Consider the following 22,516-nt stretch of genomic DNA (forward strand, 5'->3'; position numbering starts at 1 on the left):
TGAGCATATAGCATATGTAGAGCTATAGTTATTGCTCCTTTCCTGTGTGCAATTGCTTTAATGTAATGGTGTGTGTGCGTGTGTGTGTGCGCGTGCGTATATGTGTGTGTGTGTGTGTGTGTGCGTGTGTGTGTCCGTGTGCGTGCATGCATGTGTGTGTGTGTGTGTGTGTGTGTGTGTGCTCTCTTGGCTCTCCATGCCCTACCATGTTAGATAAGATTATACCCAGCTTGCCTTCTGTAGTAACTCATTTTCTAGGTTTACCCCATTGAATCAAACTGGAGTTTATTTTATCATCTGAGAATTAAAATACTATGATGTCAAAATTTTTCTATTTGGCAAATCTCAACATGAGAATAATTTTCTAAACATTACTTACTTAGTTTTTTATGATGTAAGTGGGGCATTTTCAAGAAGAAAAGAAACAATGTGACCATAATTGTGCAACCTTGAATCATTGGCATCCTGGACACACCCAACCAGATGGCCCTCCCAAGTTTTAGTTCAGTTATGAAATGTTCAGTTCAATTGTCGTAAAAGTAAAGGTGATCTTCTCATATAAGTAGCTATAGAAGTCAGAGGCAGAGTGAGCTTACTGTATGTTATCAACCTGGATTTGGCATTGTTATTCTATATTATGATGTATCTGCCCACTTTTACACATTGGCTTTTTCCCTGGACTGGATTCCATTATGACAGATGAAGAGCCACCATAGCTTCAGGATATCACTGTTACTCTCAAATTGTCTCATTCCCAAATACAGAGATGATATCATTGAGTTCATTCTGAATGACCCAATAATGAAAAAAATCAATTATATTAATAATTTTCCATAATGCTTCTGGGTAGGACAAGAGCAGCCTCCATCCCTTGCTTCTGCGATAATGGAAGGGGAGGAAGGCTCTTTCCTGCACTGTGCATAGGCACTTCCCAAAGCTATCCTTTACTCCCTTCGCAAGAGTCAGCCAAGACCCTAGTGTGTCCATTCTTATAATTTCTTTAGATTCAAGAGAATTTTTAACTTCTGTAAATTATGTTATAACAGTAACAAAAGTTCTGCTTTACCTCATTAAACTCCTAAGCCATTGCCTAGAAGTGACAGCTAAGGTTCCACCAACTTGCTCTTGTGAAATGGGAAGTTTTATACATAAGACTAAATTTGCATGGTGTCTCAACCAACAACCTCTTGAGTAATGATATCAAGTAATTTGACTATTGGTTAACTTTTCCCTCAGTTTTTTATTTTAGTTTTGAATTAAAGTATTAGGGATAGTGTTTCTCATTCACTTAAATGTAGATATGAAATTATTTTTCTTTTAAAAACATTTTAACTTTTAATGTAATTATTTCTAGTTAACAAAAAGCAAGCATCAAGTGGCTTTCCCAAAATAACAGAATTTTATCTTTGATTGATTCATATTATAGGACTTAATATATTCAATTAAATAAAGTTAAATACTATAAGACTATATAGTGTGGCATTCCTAGAGGTTGTAACATTACCAAACATATTGTATTTTTTAAAAAAAATGTCACTGCTCTCTGATGGTGGTTTTCAGCTGGCACATGTATAGATTATATAGATGAACTTCAGTGAAGATATCTAATACAAATGATGGAAATTGACTCATTACTAAAACATGAATGTCAGAACTTAACTATGCTGAGTGAAGCCTCTATAGCCTTAACATAAATAATCCTTGTAAAGTTGGGATTTGAGGGTGAATGCTTTAAAGCCGAGGTAATCTATAGTACTCCATACTGCCATATTCTGGGATCCACTTTCTTTATATTATCACTGTGTTAGAGCTAGTGACACCTATAAGGCCCAGACCAAATAACATTTATGTATTTCCATAAGTTATCTGGCTCATGAAAGTAATAGTGTTTCAGAAAACAAACAAACAAAAAAACAGGCCCCTCAAATGTTAGTTATACTCTACAGATATAAAGTAGCAGACAGTGTGAAACAGTGAACACACTGTAGAAAGGTTATGCTCAAAGTGGATTTGGGTTGCAGGATATTCCTTAGTTGTACTGTTTTGCATAATACTAAGACTTACTAGTTACCCTGTTAAGGGGACTCGGCTCTGTTTAGTCTCTGATGTCTCAAAGTTCTTGAGTAGTTCTTTTGCTTGTTTACTCCTTTTAGAGGGGACAAAAGTGAGTCAGCTAGAGCAAGTCCAAAAACCTTAATTGGGCATTTCTTATATGATTATATAATTTTTTTTGGTGCACTAAATACAGCAACCCCCTTTTTCACTCAGTGAGTTGCCATTTGCTCTCCTGACTTGTAAACTGTGGTAGACAGCACTAGCCTTGTTGACTGCCTCTGTCTTACTCTACTATGGTGTTAAAGACACAGCAAATGGTAGGTTTTGATAAAACAATGTGAAAAAGAAATGATAAACCGAAGCTAGATCCTAGGGTTCCTGTCTCATGTATTATCTTACACATTTATCCTAATTCAGAATGCAAGACATTAGGAGTGGTTGGGAGGCTCTTTCTATATGGACATGATTGATAGGAAGCATTTATTTAGCCGTGAAGTTCAAGTTTGCTTTTGATGAATTGAATAAGGGGAAGATGGCATCATTCTGTTTTTTCTAGAAAAGAAAAAAACAAATTTTTGTTTCTGGACTCAATGACCTTATGTGCAATGACCATCTGTGTTGTATGTCATAGGGTTTCCAGTATTTGTAACATGAAAATTGTTAATTAGCCATGTAGACAAACCATCTAGATGAAGACAAGGAAGGATAATAGGGCAAAAATGAAATACATAAATACATCATCAAAGACACAAGCAATGTAAAATACAAATGAGACTAGTGAATACATGAGCTTGTCATATAAGGATTAGTATGAGATGCTCTGATTCACAAAGAAATGTTTTTGAACATTTAAAAATAACATGTACTTGGAATCAAGCACACTACATTTCACAGGCCATCTGTGAAGTCTGTCAGCCTGGAGGCCATTACACACTGCTGATAACTGGCTTGATTCTGCAAGATAGACACAGAACATGTTAGAGTTCATAGATGAAGTCATATTCTATTTACCAAACTTCAAATCCTATAGTTCCTTTTACTAATATTCTGGTAAAATATTAATTTATTAGACCTGGTATGATGGCGTACTTTTGCAATCCCAGCACTCAGGAGTATCTGTGTGACAAACAGACAAGAATGACTGTCTCTTGTCTTGATTTACATATTATCAATAAATCATTCAAATGTTATCTTTATCAATAATGCATGTTGAAATGTTATAATTTTTGTTGATTTTATGATTTTCCTGCTCTTTTATTCTCTGTCAAACATAGTAAATATTTTTCTAAAAGAATCAGTAATATATAATTCATGGAAGATAAGAAGGGATTTCTTTGATTTTAATATTAAACTAGTCAAGTGGATGAAGAGCTGAGTTGTTTCTGCGTATATGTAGCCAGTAGTTTTACAGTGCTGACATTATCATTCTCTATTCTTTCCTTTTTCCACCCTGATATTGAATCATTTTAGTCTGGGGGTTTTGTTTGTTTGTTTGTTTGATTTTTGTTGTTTGAGATAATGTGTCTCTGGAACCTGCTCTGTAGACCAGGTTGGCCTCAAAATTAAAGAACCACCTGCCTCTGCTTCCTGAGTGCTGGGATTAAAGGTGTACAACACAACTTCCTGGCCTCATTTCATAATGCTGTTGCCATAAGAAGGATTGGGCCAGATAATAGGATATTAGCTACAATTATGAATTCTAAAACCAAAATGAACCAGTGCTTTCATGTAGTTTTTCCTTCTGTCTAAGACATACAAGATTTGTTATTTCATGCACATTACAAGATTTTATGTTGGTGACTGAGTCACTTGACTTCAAGCATGTGTTTTCTTGGTAGTTTGGGTGTGGTGGTCACTGGTTGTAAGCAAATCAAATGTTTATTAAACTAGGCAGATTCTCTTTATAGCACTGCTTGCTTGTTTTATGCTTAGATTCTCAGCAAAGTTATATTTTTGGATTGATGGCTGTAAAAACCACAGAATTGTAGTGTAGAGTCTACATTGGTAGAGTGTAATGTAATGCTCACTAGTGTGGACACACTCTCTCCTTTTCCTTTTCTCTTTCCTCTTTTATTTTTCTGATAATAGGTCTGGTTGCTTGAGATTTAAACAAAACATTGATTGTTACCTGCAAATTACATGTTTGGTGGGATACCTCATTCTCCTCATGTTTTGATGTAAATTTTTGGAGCTGCAATTTTAACTTAAATGAAATTACGACTCTTACGACCACAAACAGAGGCTAGATCTTTTTTGTCTTCAAACGATGTTTAATGAAATCATAAATTGTAAAGGTGAAAAAAATTTCGATAGAAAGTTTAGACATAAACTTTTGATTGTGTTTATGAAAATAGAGTTTGAATATTTCAATAGTTAGCAGTTTTGTTCTAGAGAAGTGGTTTTCAACCTTACTAATACTGTGACCCTTTCATAAAGATCCACATGTTGTGATGGCCCCAACCATAAAATTATTTTTGACTGTAATTTTCTCTGGTTATAAATTGTAATGTAAATATTTGTGTTTCCTGATGGTCTTATGCAACCCCTGTGAATAGATCATTTGATAACCAAAGGGGTCATGACCCACATTTTGAGAACCACTCATTTGTATATGCTAAGACCATATATTGCACATAAGGTATTTTGATACATAGTAGAGCATATATATTTTTTAATCATTTTATTTGTTTACATTTTAAATGATATCCCACTTTCCAGTTACCACTCCACAATCTGCCCCATCCCATCTGACCCCTCTCCTCCTTCTCCTTTGCCTCTATGAGGGTACTCCTCCATACACTCACCCACTCCTGCCTCACCCCTCTAACATCCCCCCCCATGCTGGGGCATAAAGGCTCCTTCCTCTTCCACTGATGTCAGATAAGGCCATCCTTCTACATATGTATCTAGAGCCCTGGATCTCTCCATGTATACTCTATGGTTAGTGGTTTATTCCCTTGGGGCTCTGGGTGGTCCAGTTAGTTGATATCGTTCTTCCTATGGCGTTGCAATCTCTTTCAGCTCATTCAGTCATTGCCCTAACCCTCCCACTTGAGTCTTCAGGCTCAGTCTGATAGTTGGCTGTGAGTTTATGCATCTGTATTGGTCAGGTGCTGGTAGAACCTCTCAGGAAACAGCCATATCAGGCTCCTGTCAGCAAGCGCATCTTGGCATCAGCAATAGTGTAGGGATTTGGTGTCTGCAGGTGGGATAATTCCCAAAGTAGGGCGGTCTCTCAATGGTCTTTCTTTTAGTCTATGCTCCAATTTTTGTCCCTGCATTTCCTTTGGACAGGAACAATTCTGAGTTCAAAATTTTGAGATCGGTGGTTGGCTTCATCCCTCAACTAGGGGCTGTGTGGATAGTTTGAGAGATATATAAATATGTCATTTTGCAGATAGAAAAATATTCCAACCAGGGAGCCTATTGTACTATATTGTCTGGTACTTTTTTTTTTTTTTTTGACATTCATGCTTTGTAGTGATAAACTCAGGCTCAGAGAAGTGAGGCAGGAATGGTTATGCTTTATTGTCTTTAGATGAACATGAGTTTTTTCATAACAAAACCCAAAGCCATTGCTTTGCTCTCATTGCACCTTGGAACAATGGTTCTCAGGCTTCCTAATACAGTGACCCTCATACAGTTCGTCATGTTCTGGTGACTCCTAACTATGAAATTAGTTCCTTTGTTACTTCCCAACTGTGATTCTGCCACTGTTATCAAATCACAAAGTAAATGTCTCATATGCAGAATATCTGACATGCAAGCCCAAAGAGATCATGACCCATAGATGGAGGACCATTGCTTTGGATGGTTGTGCAAGTCTTGGATTCATTTAATAATTCCAGCTGCTGTGAAACTCTAAGCTTGTATTGGATACAGCTTGATAGAAACTTGAATAATAAATTCTTGGTGACATTGCTTTGTTGGCACAGTTTCTAAGGTACCAGGTATTATTAAAGCAGATAGAAAGCTCTGAGTGCTTGTGGGGTTGTCTGCTGTTGACAGTTTCATCTAATATGAGAGATGCTGGTGACCTCTTCCTATAATGTTCCATTTTAGGTTATTTAGTTTCACATTTCTTTTTTTTTGAGCTATTTCATATTTTCTCATAAATAAAATTAATGCAAATTGGGACATAAATTCATTCTAGGCAGCCATGCAATCATTTTATTATTTAGGAAATGAGTCATGATTTGAATTTTTTTATTAGATATTTTCTTTATTTACATGTAAATTTCTCCTTTCCCAGTTTCCCCTCTGAAAAACAAAGAAACAAACAAAAACAACAAAAACACACCCCTGTTGCCTCCCCCCTCCCCATGCCTGCCACCTCACCCTCTCCCATTTATTGGCCCTGGCATTCCCCTACACTGGGGCACAGAACCTTCACAGGGTCGAGGTCCTCTCCTCCTATTGATGATCAAATTTGCAATCCTCAACTATACACATGCTGCCAGAATAATCAGACCCATCCATGTGCTGTCTTTGGTTGGTGGTTGAGACCCTGGGAGCTCTGAGGGTACTAGTTAGTTCATATTGTTCTTTCTAAGGGGCTGCAAACCCCTCAGCTCCATAGGTCCTTTCTCTAACTCCTTCATTGAGGACCCTGTACTCAGTTCAATGGATGGCTGTGAGCCTCTACATCTGTATTATTCAGGTACTGTCAGAGCCTCTCAGGAGATAGCTATATTTAGGCTGGCTTGCCCTTCCTTCAGTCTCTGCTCCATAGTTAATCTCTGCAACTCCTTCCATGGGTATTTGGCTCCCCCTTTTAAGATGGAATGAAATGTCCACCTTTTGATCTTCCTTCTTCTTGAGTTCCTTGTGGTTTTGGGTTGTTCTTCCTGTATTCCAAATTTATGGGCTAATAACCACTTATGATTTGAATTTTTAATGGTAATTATACTGTTGAGTTTGATGCCTCAAACCTATTATCTCCACACTAGGAAAATAGACGCAGAATAATTAGAAGTCTGTCCCCAGCTCTATAGTGAGTGTGGCAATAGCATGGGATACATTGGATCTTGTCTCAAAATAAAATTAACAATGATAGAAAATTATGGAATTAAAACAAACTCATTTAGAGTCTAAAATGTTGGTAGTTTACATTTCAGTAACTAGAGTTAGAAAGACTAATTTTCTATTTTCTTTTCAGTATAAAATACATAGCTTTAAAAATATTTTTGATAGATTTTGAAGGGTGATCATTGATTTATATTATGGAAGGCATGCTTGGCTTCAACACCTGCAGTGAAATGTGGCCACTTGTTTTGAAGTATGTGATTTTGGAAACATCTATCTGTGCTAATAGAATGTCTGTGCCTGTGTCTTTGATTTAGGAGTGCAAGATCCCCGGCATGAGAGAGTTGTCACTATATCTGGTAATGGGAGCATCCACAGCCCGAAGTTTCCTCATACGTACCCAAGAAATACAGTGCTGGTGTGGAGATTAGTTGCAGTAGATGAAAATGTGCGGATCCAGCTGACGTTTGATGAGAGATTTGGGCTGGAAGATCCAGAAGATGATCTGTGCAAGTGAGTGACTTGTGTGGAGTTCTAGCAGAGTGGAACACTGCTGTTTTCAAGCTATTTCCGTGATAGGCATTTAAATGGAACCTTTGGCTGACCTAAGGTTACAAACATGTTCACCTCTTATTTCACCTAATGACTTCTTTTAAAAACAAATTAGAAGACTCATACACACATATACTTAGTGATTATTTTCCATCTACCTTTATCTATGCAGTTCAGGAGAGCTTTGGCTAACAGTGTATCTGAGTACTTCTGCATAAAATAGGAAAGAGAGAATAAAAGTTATGAAAATAATTGTATGAAATAATTGTAGCTATACCAGAAAATCTGAATTACCATTAACATTTACCTTATATTTGAGCTTGAAATTCTAGTCAATGATATAAAAACAATATTTAAAGAGAGCTGGGAAGATGGCTTAGTGGTAAAGTTGCCATGCTCCACAAGGGCTTGGGTTCAGATTATACAGCAGCTGTATAGCTGCTGTATAATCTCAAGTTGGGGTAGGCTCTCTCTAGTCAGACTACGTATCTGAAGCGGTGAGATCTAACCAAAGAGATCCTGTCTCAAAATATTAAGGTAGAGAAGCAACTGTGCAAGAGACTCCTTACCAAATGTTGGCCTCCACAGACATGCACACACATGTTCACTCACAAGTCACTTACACATAAATATAACACACACACACCTATGCATGCCCACACACATGCACGCACATATGTGTGCACATAAGTTCACAAGCAAAAGCTGTATCTACTAGGTTTACATTATCAAAATGATACATTGATACCTACTTACATGTAGGCAGAACTAAGAAGCCCGAGTCTCATTAGGAGAAAGGGATACAGTCTGGAGAGCAGAATTTGACATTCAGGACAACAGTGCAAGGTAGGGATGCACTATGGTTTCCTGAAGCATTGAAGATCCAGTTAGCTGGTGTATTTCAGCTACACAGATGATCCACTGTAATTCGGACCAATGTTACTCTTTCAGTACCATGTGGATATGCATGTTATGGTTTGGTGACCTTAAGAATTTTCACTTCAGTGCCACTTGTGCAACATTCAAATATTTGACTTGATGGTCTCTACTGGATTCTTTGTGTCTTCTTTGGTATGCATGTTAAAAGAGAATTTTCTTTTTGTCCTACATAATAGATAAATATTTCAGGGCACAGGAAATATTTTTAACATTAGCATCTACATCCTTTCACCACATTTCTTCTCTCTGTGCCTGAGGTTTGCATTGTGTTTTTCTTTCTGTGTATAATGTCAATCTCCAAAAATAGAAGCTATCCTGAGATGACTGGGGTTTAGTACTATAATATATAGAGCATCATGTAGGTGAGAGAAATCAGCAAGTTGCCTGGAATCTGACACAAATTATGTACTTAAGCACAACTTAAAACTCATGTTTCTGGGTTCTTATTTAGATGCTTTTGCTGTAAATAAGAATTCCAAAATTTGTGAAACACATGAAGAGTCTGGGGTTTTCTCAATTGAGTAGAAAATAACTAATTTAGATCTGGAGGGGGAGGCCTCAGGAACCTCTCTATAACTGATGGACATATTAGGGAAGAAGCATAATATGTGTGTATGTTGCCTAGGCTATACATATATATATACATATATATATATATACATATATATATATGTATACACACACACACATATATATATACATACACACATATTTATATATATATATATATATATACACACACACATATATATAGTGATCAGAAGATAAATATCATCTTGCCTGTCACAAACAAAACACGATATGATTTTATCTAGCATAGAGCCCAACTTTAAGAAGCTTTCCTATGGCTTTGATGTTCCTCCTTGATTGCACTGTCTTGTTCCTGTAAAGGCTGTCTCCCTGAGCGGCAGTCACTGCCCACATACAGTCTTTCCCATTTGCTCTACTTTAGTGAATCTTTGCGATAGCTGTCATTTTTCTACACCATCAAAAGCAATTTTTTCATTCATGCCTAAGGATGTTCAGAAAGTTGACCTAACATATTACATTCTCAATTCAATTAAGTAGAATTAAATGATGTTTATAACTGACCACTTTAAACATCTACCACTGAAAAACAAAGATCTCTGTTTCATATTATTCTTACTGAAGTTTTTCTTTTCCTTCCATCAAGTTTCAGTAATATAACAAGTATGAAATAGTATGTGTTCAGTAACTTGAAATTTTTTTTCTGTTGAATTTCAATTGTGATGAAATTGAGTTATTTTCACATTGCAACTCTTTTTTCCTTTTTTTTTTTTTTTTTTTTTTTTTTTTTTTTTTTTTTTTTTTTTTTTTTTTTTGAAATGCCTACACATGCCTCTGGTCTAATTTTCCTTTGTCTGTTCAGCTATTCAAATCTTGTGTCTCATATTTAAGGCTTGCTGGCATGTGATTGTGCAGGTTTTCACCAGAGCATGTAATAGCATGCAGTCCTCACTGACTAAAGAATCATTCTCACCAGGGATATGCAATGTCAGACAACTTACATAGTAGTGGGCTATGCTAAGTATCTCCTATACTGGACAGCTTCATTCTGTTGGTCAGCAGTATCTGTCTTACCGTATGGCTTTATCTTAATTACATTTCTATGATAGACACTTCTGTTAGGGGTGTCTTATCTTGCTTCCTCCTTTGGGACCATTTCAGTTACTTTAAGTTTCAATATATATTTTTCAATGTGGTCTTTTAAAAATTATTTTACTTGAGTGTGTTTGTCAGTGTTTTCTAGAGGAACAGAACTTATAGAATGAGTAGATTGATGATGGACAAATAGATAGATAATAGAAAGACAAATAGATGATAGATAACAGGTAGATGGATAGATAGATAGATAGATAGATAGATAGATAGATAGATAGATAGATAGATAAAAAGACAGACAGACAGGAAGACAGAAAGACAGATACATAATAGAGAAGGATTTATTAAAATGACTTAGAGGCTGTGGTTGCACTGTCTACCAACAGAATGTTCAAGAATAAAGTAGTTGTTTGGTCCAACACCCTGGATGTCTTAGCTGACGTGGGCTCTATGCCAGTAAAGGAATGGACTTGTCAGCAGGAGTGATGGGAACCAGGCAAGGAAAACAAGCTTCCTTGCTACCTGACAATGTGGTCCAGATTAAATGTGTATCTTTCCACCTCAAAAGATCCAAATTTAAAATAGCTCTTCCTACTTTAAATGATTTCCTGGATGAGGGCTGTGTGTGTATGTGTGTATGCATGTACCCATGCACCCATACCTTTATATACTGTGTATATGTATACAAGCATATCTGATTGTATAAGACTTATAATATTTAGTAAAGATTTTATTTCCTTACATCTGTTAAAATGATATTAGTGAATTAAGCTCAGAAATATAACATTATCTCTTTTCACTGATGTTTTGTTTTTGCTTCAAGGTACACAATTCCTAATGTAAAGAACCCTCTTAAGTTATTATTTGCCTTGATTCTTTTTATCTTTCTATGTGTATGCATGTAAGAGTTTGTGTCTATGTGCCCAAAATTACCAGAGAATTTATTCTAGGATACTAGTGTTTTATGAATATTTAATTCTATAATATTTTTATGTTTCTTCAGTTTCCTTTAGTATATTATTTATACTGTCTTTTCATTCTATTTTTCCTTTTAATTAAAAAAGTATGCACCAATATCTTTTTAATTACTATCTTTAAAATACCATTTAATTAAATAATATATAAAAGTAAATGTCTTAGTCAGGGTTTTTATTCCTGCACAAACATCATGACCAAGAAGCAAGTTGGGAAGGAAAGGGTTTTTTCCAGCATACGCTTCCACATTGCTGTTCATCACCAAAGGAAGTCAGGACAAGAACTCACACAGGGCAAGAAGCAGGTGCTGATGCAAAAGCAAAGGATGGATGCTGCTGGCTTGCTTCCCCTGGCTTGCTCAGCTTGCTTTCTTACTGAAACTAGGACTACCAGTCCAGGGATGGCACCACCCACAATGGGCTGCGCTCTCCCCCACTTGATCACTAATTGAGGAAATGCCTTACAGCTGGCTATCATGGAGGCATTTCATCAAGGGAGGCTACTTTCTCTGTGATAGCTCCATCTGTGTCAATTTGACACACAAAACCAGCCAGTACAGTAAGCTATATTTTCCTTCCTTCTACAATGTTAAGCATTCTTCCAGAATAACCATGTCCTTTCTATGAGAATTGTGTGTAATGTCCCTTGAGATTGAATAAGGCAGCAGGAAGATCCATGACTGCCTATAGTACAGTTGATTGGTAATTTGTTGGTTCCTGACTGCAGACTTGGGGTAGGAAGAAGGACATGTATAGTGGTTAGGACAAAAGCCGCCTTAGTTAGAATATTCCTGGCTTAACTGAAGCTCACATCAAAGGCTGCAGGCAAATTCTTGGGAGTCCATTGTACCATAGTCCTGTTGCAATGTTGTATCTTGTGTTCTAAAGGCTTGCTTAATTATAGATGCCAGGGAACTATCAGAAAAACCAACAAACACTGCACAGCAGTAGGCAGTCATGGCTCCTATGATTCTAGATGGCTGGTAATGTCGAAGCGAGTGCCCATGATGATAGTTTTTCCCTTCTTGCTCTCAGGTGTCCCGTAACTAACCTGCTTCTGAGAAAGTACAGCTGAGCTCTTTAATGTGGTGATGGAGAAGACCATTTGACAGCTTTGCTAGCATTTAGGAGGAAGTTGTGCAAAACCAGGTTGTATGCACTTAAATTAGGTTTCAAATGGTCCTTTCATTGTGGGGATAGGGATGTGAGAACTGGATTTGTCCTGTGTTCGGTTGCTGTGGTAACAGACCCTGCCAGAACAACTTTATGAAGAAAGGGTTGATTTGGCTCACAACTTCAGATTACAGCCCATCATTTTCAGTAAGCCAAGATAGGGACGGAAAACATGTCATTTCCTCAGTGAAAAGCAGAGAGAGAAATGAACACATGCCCATTAGTGTTCTGCTCACTCGCTAAACTTACACACTCCAGGATTCTCTGCCCTGATAATGGTTGTAAACAAAGCAGGCTAGGTTTTCACTTATCAATGAAAACTTACCAATCAAGAACTGTCTCTAACAGACACGACCTCAGGCTCAGCTCTTCCACACAGTCCCTCATTGATACTCTCTTCTTTCTAGACCATGTCATGTTGACAATTAAAACTCACCATTGCAGTTACATAAGGACCATACAGCAGCATTGAATTGGTGACATACAGGCCAGCTTTTGAGTTTTTGTAAATGGCAACTACTGCAGCTTTACAGGAAAAAATTAGGCAAGTTCATGGGATCAACAGTAACTTTGCCTGGGTACAAAGACAATCTCTGGGTTCCATGGAAGGCAACACTGTGGTAGTAGTGTGAGGATGTACACAGTGAGCAGGAGTGGAGCAGTGGCTTCACTCAGTACAATATGTAGCCAGTTGGGTAGGACTGTATATATATGTACATATATATGGGGAGGGATATATATATATATATATATATATATATTTACATATATATGTATATATATGTGTGTGTGTGTGTGTGTGCATGTGTGTGTATTTCACTAATTTACAACTCAAAAGCTGTCTCTTTCTGGTCCCCCCCTCCCAGAATCCCTTCCCAATCTCTCTCCTCTTCTTCTCTGAGAGAGTGGAGCATCCCCCCCCAAGTATTCTCCCACCCTGACAAATTAAGTCTCTGCAGCGTTAGGAGCATTCTCTACCACACTGAGGTCTGATAAAGCAGCCCTGTTGGGGAACTGAATCCACAGTCAGGTACCAGCCTTAGGGACAGTTCCTCCATGTCGGGCACCAGTTGTTGGTGGAGCCACATGGAGACTGAGATGCAGGTCTGCTACATATTTTCTGGGGGCCTTGGGCCAGCCTGTGTATGCTGTTTGGTTGGTCTCAGTTTCTGAGAGCTCCCTGGGGTCTAGTTTAATTAGCTCTGTTGGTCTTCCTGTGGAGTTCCTATCCCCTGGAATGCTTTCAATCCTTTCCTCCCTCCAATGTTTGGCTATGGGTATCTGCATCTGTTTCAGTCAGCTGCCCCACAGAGCCTCTCAGAGGACAGTTATGCTAGGCTCCTGGCTGCAGGTATAACAAAGTATCATTGATAGAGTCAGGGACTGGTGCTTGCCCATAGGATGGGTCTCAGTTTTGGACCAGTTATTGGTTGGCCATTTCTTCAGTCTCTGTTTCATCTTTCTCCCTGCATTTCTTTTAGACAGGACAAATTTTGGCTCAAAAGTTTTGTGGGTAGTTTGGTGTGCCTATTTCTCATTGAGGGGCCACAAGAGGTGGGCACTTCAGGTTCCATGTCCCCACTATTAGGGATCTCAGCTAAGGTGACCTTCAATGACTATTGGCAGAGGACACTTATGTGAATCTGCCTGCCTTCCTATAAACAGTAGATACTTTGTTTTACAGTTTCTCTCTTTTCAACTTTTTGTGTCTTTTTGTCTGTCTGCCTGTCTATCTATCTATCTATCTATCTATCTATCTATCTATCTATCTATCTATCTATCTACCTACCTATCTATGTATCTATATGTCTGTCTGTCTATCTATCTATCTATCTATCTATCTATCTATCTATCTATCTATCATCTATCTACCTACCTATCTATGTATCTATATGTCTGTCTGTCTATCTATCTATCTATCTATCTATCTATCTATCTATCTATGTATCTATCTATGTATCTATTTATCTATCTACCTATCATCTATCTATCTATCTATCTATCTATCTATCTATCCGTCTATCTATCTATCTATCTATCTACCTATCTATCTATCATCTATCTGAAAAGTTGGGCTGATATGGAGAATGATGAGTACTTTGGTAGATTCCTGATCTTCTGCTCTACATACTCATATTTAATGTATCCTTTACTGACCCTGCTCCTCTATTACAGAGATGTGATGTAATTCCCTGGGGAAGATTTTAGTAGAAAGTTCTTTGGGGTTTGTTTGTTTGTTTGTTTAAACATTTCTCTTTTTCTTTTCTGGCATAAATAATTCCCTCATTGCCCATAAATTTCTAAAAGCAAGATGATCTAAAAGGTTATATGATATAGCTTCGGCTTTCTGCAGGATCCATATCCCCAGCATTTGTAAAAGGATTTGTTAAGCACCAATTTGACTGAAAAAACTGTCTTCTTACTGCATATCGCTTTTTAAAAATACTTGACCAACACACGACAACCAGTTGTCGTGTTGGATTCTGGAAATACTAAATTGGCTAAATTAAGCAGATTGTTTAATATTTAGAATTTAATATGTTCAAAATGTATAGTCTTTGTCTAAAATAAGCCATTTCCCTTAGGCATTTGTTTGTCTTCCTCCTGTTTATAGTAGAGTCAGTGTGACCTTATTATTTACTCATTCATTTATTTATTCCCACATTCAACAAATATTTACTGAGCACTGTATTGGGTAATATAATGTCAGCAGTGCAAAGATGACTATGCTTTCACATAGTCCACAGTCTGTGAAAATGACTAGGAAAAAGACAAGATAAAATGCTACCCACCCCAGCGCATAGACCTAACAGTTGTTACTTTAATAGGTTGTGCTCATACTACTTTTCTGTCCGTTTTCTAAATCATACCATAACTGGGTATTTGTGCTAAAAACTAAATAAATATCATTTCTACATAAAGTGGTTAGACTAAACTTGCCATGCAGACCTCAAATCTCAAATATCCATTTTCTGTATATCACTCTGATTTCTTCATTTGAGAGTACCATAGATTTCTTACATCAGGTTCATAAAACCTTTGCAAGTTGTACAGCATAAAAATTTTAAGACAATATTACCTTATGCAAACAAGCTTGCCTTAGTTGGTGCCCAAACAACTTTAGTAAAGGAATGTTGTTTATGTGGCTGATAATGATCACAGAAATATTTAAATGTATCATAAGGACTTCCCAAGTGAAATGTTTGGGCCTCCTTAAAAGGACTGAGGGGATGAATGCTATAACTGTTAATAGTTTGTATTTGGTTAAAAAAAATCATTTTTGATCCTGCAGAAAGCACAGCTTCTCTTCGACCAAGATTAAGTATCTGGGTGTAGCACTGTAACTCATTACTTACAGTTTTTATGTTACTGCACACAAAAGACAGATTAAGCAGGCAAAGCAATGCTTCTGGAGGTCTGCTGTGGGCATCCTGCTAGAAGACAAAATAGTTGTTGTGTTGGGTCCTAGATGCATTGAGAACTCTGTAACTGGCTTGTATTCACAGGGGCAGCCAGAATGGCCTGAAGCATCCCTGACCTCTCTGAATTTTATCCTAGGAGATGCCTTGTGCTGAGGCATGCCATTGCTGGTTATTATCTCTGCTCACTGGAACACAATGCCATAGAAAGGTGGCTTATAAATGACAAAATTTTTATTTCTCAGTTCTGGATGCAAGAACAAAATTAAGGTGCCAATAGATCTCGAGGATGATGGCAACCTGGCCACAGGTACAGTCTTCCTCCTCTCTTTCCACATGACACAAAGAATGAGGGGCTTATTTTAATTTTATGGAGACAACAATGGCCTTCATAACGTCATCACCTCCCATGACACTTCGTCTTATTACCATCACAGTCTTAGGTGTTATAAATTAACACAGGGATGTTGATAAGATACATGCATTCCAATCACACAAGTTCCTGAAACAAATCCTTGCAGCTGTGAGGAAGAAGAAGCAAGAGAAGCACCTGGACAATGTTGTGTTGGCAGTTTAAAAAAAAAAAACAGACTTACACACTGACATGCAGGAGACCATGTTCTCTGAGAACAACCAAGGAATATATTACAAATTAGGCTTGCTCCATAACACTTACTGAAAATAAAATGATGTTTATATGATGGAGAAGTGAAAACTCAGTTTGCCATATTTGGTAAATGCAGGCACTATATGAGAATGAGGAGTTTTGCAGGACTGGGAGTTGCCTTGGAGACAGCTAGTGGAGAGTCTGTGGTGCTAGCTGAGGTCTACCTAAGGTGAAAAGCTTTGGATCCCGAGCTGGTGCTAAGCATCTTTTCTCATGCTGTCTGAAGACAAGCCTATTGTTGATGGAGGGTCATGTGCTGGTCGATAGGAAGTCATTTCTAACAGATCTGGGGATGAATGCATCAGAAGACAGACTGCAGAGGTCAGACTTCTCAGAAGATTTTCTGTTTAGATTTTCTAAGCACAAAACTTCCAGGATTATAATTCTTTCTAATTGCACTTCGCCAGATTCTTTCTCAATTGACCCAAAAATCAGAACATTTTTCTCCCTTACTAGCATTTTTTTTCCTTTGGTGCACTGGGAACTCGGGTACCCATATACCTGAGTGCAATGAGAATCTCCAGGGCCCCAGTGTTTTCCATTTAACTTCTAAGTTATCTTTTGCTTCAAGACAAAAGCCATTTGCACATTGTCAACAATTGCAGCATCTTCATTAGGTACAATTCACAGAGAATGTGTTGTTCTATGATCACAAGTCAAGGTGTCCCTTCTCTGCCTTCTACATTATGGAAACAGAAAGAATACACCAGGACAGCCTAGAGCCCTTACTGCCTAGTGTCTAGGAATCATCTGACATACTGCTGGAGCTACAAAGTAACAACGCACATTTCTCTAGTTAGTTAGTGATGTGGCTGGAAAGACAATGAGATTTATCCAAGGAGTGCTATTGGGACTTCAAATGGCCACAGAAGCTCTCTAATGAATACAGCTAGTCTAGATCATGCCACTCGAGGGTTCAGTGATGGCTCTATCCAGATGTCAAAATGACAGCATCTGGAGTCTGCTGCCCTCTTCTGCCTCTATCTACCTCTTCTAGATGACTTTTTTTCTAGTTCCCTATTATTTTCGGATGTCAATTAATCCAAGGGGAAAGAACCTTCTCTTGTAACTTTTCTGGGACGGATTTTGCTGTGTTAGAGTAGGTGTGAGCTTAGTACTACTAGAGCCCAATAACTTACAGCAGCAGGAATAGGACACTGTGCTGCAGTGATTGGCAAAGTCCTGTTCTGTGGCCATTCCCCAATTCAAAGTGGTACCCTGTGATTTGAGTTCCTGAGAGCAGACTTCTCTCCCCACTAAAAGAGGAGGAGGAGGTACAAGCTTAACAGTGTCTCTTCTTGGTGCTAAGGGCAGATGGGGTTGCTGCTCTGCAGCTTCCAAATTGCCAGTTACTGTTTTCCCACCTGTACTTTTGGCCCCAGAATAAAGCTCCTTTCAGAGTGCAGTTGACCTTCCCAACAAGTCTTTTGAGTATTGTTAGCTCAGTGGCATAATTTATAGCTTTGTTATCCTTTGACCTCTGTAGAATGTAGTTTTGTAGTTTAAAAAAAAAATCAGCAAACACAAAACAGAAAACATTCCTCAGAGGACTTAAAATGATGGGTGGATTTCTGAATAAGGCTAAGATCAAAGGACTATGCTTTGGCTAATGAAATGTTTTGGTTTTATGTTTTGAAGTATTCAAAATCAACATTCCGAGTAGAGAAAATATGTGTCTGTAATGACCCACACTCCCATCAGTCTACTCCAGAACTAGGGTCTGATTTTTTTTCTGTGTCCTTTTCTCATCTCCTAGCATATTCTTCTGCTCCTGGCCTTCTTTTTCCCACCTTCCATGGGATTCTTTTGCCAAAGACCAGTTTCCTTCAATTACCCAGGCAGAGCCTTATCATTTGTAGACTGTAAGGTTCTGGGCTCTTGGAAGTTTCCACTGAGACATGCCCTTATTTTAAGTTGTCTTGCTGGGAGTTAGGATGAAGACACTCTTTCAGGCTATTCAAGTGCCATGTTGGCTTATTCTAGAGAAACCTCTAGGAATGAAGAAATGTAAATAAGCGTCCTTGTTTGACTAATTAACCAATGCACTAATTAACCTGGATTTTTTTACCTAGAAGGAAAGTACTGGCTAAAGAAGCAATAGATCATTGCTCATTGCTTGCTAAGGACGTTAGAAGGAGTTAACTGGACAGTGGAACACTGCAACAGCCTTTCTATACCAGCTTCTCTCCCCATGCTGTGTGTAATAACATCTTCAATATCAAAGCATTCACTCCATTTTGCCATATGAGCTTTCAAAGAGCATATTTTCCTTAACATTTACTTTGTGTGTTTGTGTGCTCACACATGAGTGCACACTTGCTTCAGCACATGTGGATGTGAAAAAAACAACACTGCAGGGTTGGTTCTCCCCTTCTGCCATGAGGCACCCAGGGATGGAATTAGGGTCATTAGGACTTTATCTGCTGAGCCACCTTAGAGGCTCACATATAATACACATGTATCACCTATACCAACCTTTCAAATTACTGACTGCTGGGATGCTAAATTTCATTGAAGTCTTATTTGTCTTAATGGAAAAGGCTCCCCTTTAATTAAGTTAGTCTCTTAGTAAAAGGCTGCCTTCATAGCCTTTTATATCGCAGGCAGATACTGCTGTAAGATATTTTTCTGATTATTTAATGGATTTCTAAATTATTTGATTTTCTTCTCTGAAAACTGACAGAATAAATAAATAAAGGTTAAATGGAAAGAGGGATACGCACTACAGAGGGCCTCTTTGCTGCATTTGATTGGTTGTGAGATATGTCGGTAGAAGTGCCTCATCCCAGATTCATCTTCATCTTTCCATTTTAAGGGAAGGCAGCATGAGGATATGACCTTCTCACTGGTGCTCCCTTCAGGGACAGTCTTGTAATGGTGAGCACCTGCTTACTGTTCTGTGAGTGAGAGGCAGCAGCCAGCATGACTGACAACTAATAACTAAACAATGGGAAACATGCAATGATTTCAATATGGCTGAATAGTTATGTCCAATGGAAACCAAGGTGGCAACAGAGAAGATCACAGTGTCCAGTAGTCATAGCCTTGGCTCCACAGTCTAGGAAGGAAAGAAGGAAAAAAGAAAGGCATGGGAGTATAGGAATATTTGGGGAGCAGCAGAGGAAAAAATAAGGGTTGCCAGGATTTGAGGCCATGTTAGAGGGTAGCTGAGGTAATATGATCATAGTACATTGGATAAGAATGTGATATTTTCAATTTTTAAAATAATCTAAATTGAAAGTAACCTCAATGTTTGGGTAGCCTTCAATGGGTTCAGCAACTGGAGAACGATTCACAGTTGTGTTCCATACCTGGCACACATGTGCTCATATTTGCGGAGATAGAAGTACCACCATTCCACACTGTAACTGTGTGTCACATTACAATGATATCCCTCTTAAAAGTGCAGATACTGTGTGTTGGCGGAAAAATAAATGTTGAAAACAAAAAGCTTTCTATTGTAATATGGCCATGAAATTAAAGACAGCATTCATTATCAGATCAAAACTATGGGACTACAAATGTCATAGGAAAAGCCTCATTTAAAAGTAACATTTCATTAATTCTCTTCAAAGGACAAGCTTTGTGCAATGTCTTAAAGAAATGATATATGGTGGTTATGGCTTGCCTAAGATTTATTGAAATTGAGTGTCGGTCATGGTAGATGCTTGTATAAGCCATGCCCTGCCTTCTTCACAGACACTGAAACACAGGCAGTGTAGGAGGCCAGATGGCCAGATGGCCTTTTCTCCCTAACCAGAACTCTCTGTGAAGACAGCTTTAGAGTATAAACAGTGGAGAATGTAGTGCTGTCCTTCTCTGTATGTAGATGCTGAAATTTGCCCAAAAGAGAATATCTCTTTTAATTATCAGTTATATGAAGTATGGACCTTCTTAGGTTAGTGCTGTTTCTCCATGGTAGATGCTGGAGTTTCTGTGTTTGATTCTCAGCACTGCCCCGCTTCTCTCTCTCTCTCTTTCTCTCTCTCTCTCTCTCTCTCTCTCTCTCTCTCTCTCTCTCTCTCTCTCTCTCTCTCTCCCTCTCTCTTTCTCTCTCTCTCTCCCTCTCTCTTTCTCTCTCTCTCTCCCTCTCTCTCTCTCTCTCTCTCTCTCTCTCTCTCTCTCTGTGTGTGTGTGTATGAGAGATTGTGTGTGTGAATGTGTGTATGAACATGTATATGTGTGAGAGAGATGATATATTATATATGAGAGTATATTTGTGTGTTTGTATATGAGCATACATCCTCTTTAGACATAGTCTTTAGTTTTTTGTTTTTTGTTTTTTTTTCAGGTCTGTTTTTGTTTTATTAATCCATCTTAACTCTAGATAAGCAATAAGAGAATTTGTGAATACTGAGAGTGAGAAAGAAGATTTTCCTCAGCACTGTTCTTTAATAAAAGTAACTTTCCAGGGAAGAGAGAGAATAATAAGCTTTCTCTATAAATGTCATTATTACATTATATTGTTGTGTTCTGTGCCCCAGTGTAGGGGAATGCCAAGGCCAATAAGTGGGAGAGGGTGGGGTGGCAGGCATGGGGAGTGGGGAGGCAACAGGGGTTTGTTTTTGTTGTTTTTGTTTGTTTCTTTGTTTTTTGGAGGGGAAACTGGGAAAGGAGAAATTTACATGTAAATAAAGAAAATGTCTAATAAAAACACAACAATATAAAGTCTTTAGTTTTTATGAGGACCTTACGTGCAGGTAATTAGTACACAGAGATTAGTGTTACTAGGCCTGTTAAGGTTGCTAGGATTTAAGAGAACATTTCAGTGCCGGAGAAAAGGTGATTGTTTCATCAGAATCAGGATCAAATGCTGAATGTACCTTTCAGCACCTACACATGGAAGCAACTGTTTTAGAAAATGAAAAGGTTAGTTCCATTCATCATATTGATTTCTTTGACTTTGATTAGGTTGAGTTGGTAGACTGTTTGCATGGAAGAATTTAATTTCTTGGTAGCAATACCTGCTAAGGATGCCTGTCCTGTATCAGACTCACTTAAGTCACTTAAAGTCACTTTCTACTAGAAGGCTGGTTTTGGTTAAAGCGCTTTGCTTGTTTGATCATGATATTCATTTTGCTGTTGTTTTATGGTATTGTTACTGGAACCAGAATCTTACATATGTGTGATGGTTTGAATAAGAATGACCCTGCCCTCATAGGCTAATAGATTTGAATGCTTAGTCATCAGGAAGTGGCACTACTTGAGCAGGATCAGGAGGTGTGGCTTTGTTGGAGGAAGTGTGTCACTGGGGTTGGGCTTTGAGGTTTTCAAAAGCTCAAGCCAGATCCAGAATCTCTGCTGCCTGAGGATCTGGATAAAGAATTCTTGGGGTACAAGCTCTGCAGCTAGTCCCACAACACCCAGAGGAAGCTCCACTCCCAGGCGTTCTGACACACCCAGGATCAGAGGTGAACAGGTACCAACATCTGTCCCAACACTGGGCATAACTGGGACCAGCCAGACCAGGCGCACAGGAACTCTGCCAGCCCAGTGACTCCAGTTCCTTCTGATCTGTCTGGGTTAGTGTTCTGAGCAGACCTTGGGCACAAGCTCTGCAGCCAGTCCCACAACATACAGAGAAAGCCACACTCCCAGGTGATCTAACAAGCCCAGGATCCCAGGAACCCAGAATCACAGGATCACAGAGACAGCTTGAACTCTGAGGAGTTCTGACACAACCAGGATCACAGGAAGGACAGGCTCCAGTCAGATTTAGCAAGGGCAGGTAGCACTAGAGTTAACCAGATGGCACGGGGCAATCTTAGAAAATAAACAACACAAACCAAGGTCACTTGCCATGATTAGAACCCAATTCTCCCACCATAGCAAGTCCTGGACACACCATTACATCGGAAACGACAGATTCAGATCTAAAATCACTTATCATGATGATGATACAGGACCTTAAGAAAGACATAAATAGCACCCTCAAAGAAATACAGGAGAACACAGGTAAAGAGGTAGAAGCTCTTAAAAAGGAAACACAAAAATCCCTTAAAGAACTACAGGAAAACCCAGTCAAACAGGTGAAGGAAATGAGCAAAACCAACCAGAATCTAAAAATGGAAATAGAAACAATAAAGAAA

At 38.4% G+C, this 22,516-nt stretch overlaps 1 protein-coding gene across 1 annotated transcript in view; it reads left to right on the top strand.

Moving 5' to 3' along the window:
* Positions 1–22,516, top strand: part of Pdgfc (platelet derived growth factor C) — a 169,011-nt gene that overhangs the window by 85,925 nt on the left and 60,570 nt on the right. The window contains exon 2 of the mRNA XM_031374165.1: positions 7,398–7,593. Within this exon, the coding sequence (XP_031230025.1) occupies positions 7,398–7,593 (196 nt within the window). The remainder of the gene's footprint in view (positions 1–7,397; positions 7,594–22,516) is intronic.

This window comes from Mastomys coucha, unplaced genomic scaffold (assembly GCF_008632895.1).
Source record: "Mastomys coucha isolate ucsf_1 unplaced genomic scaffold, UCSF_Mcou_1 pScaffold16, whole genome shotgun sequence".
Taxonomy (NCBI): Eukaryota; Metazoa; Chordata; class Mammalia; order Rodentia; family Muridae; genus Mastomys; species Mastomys coucha.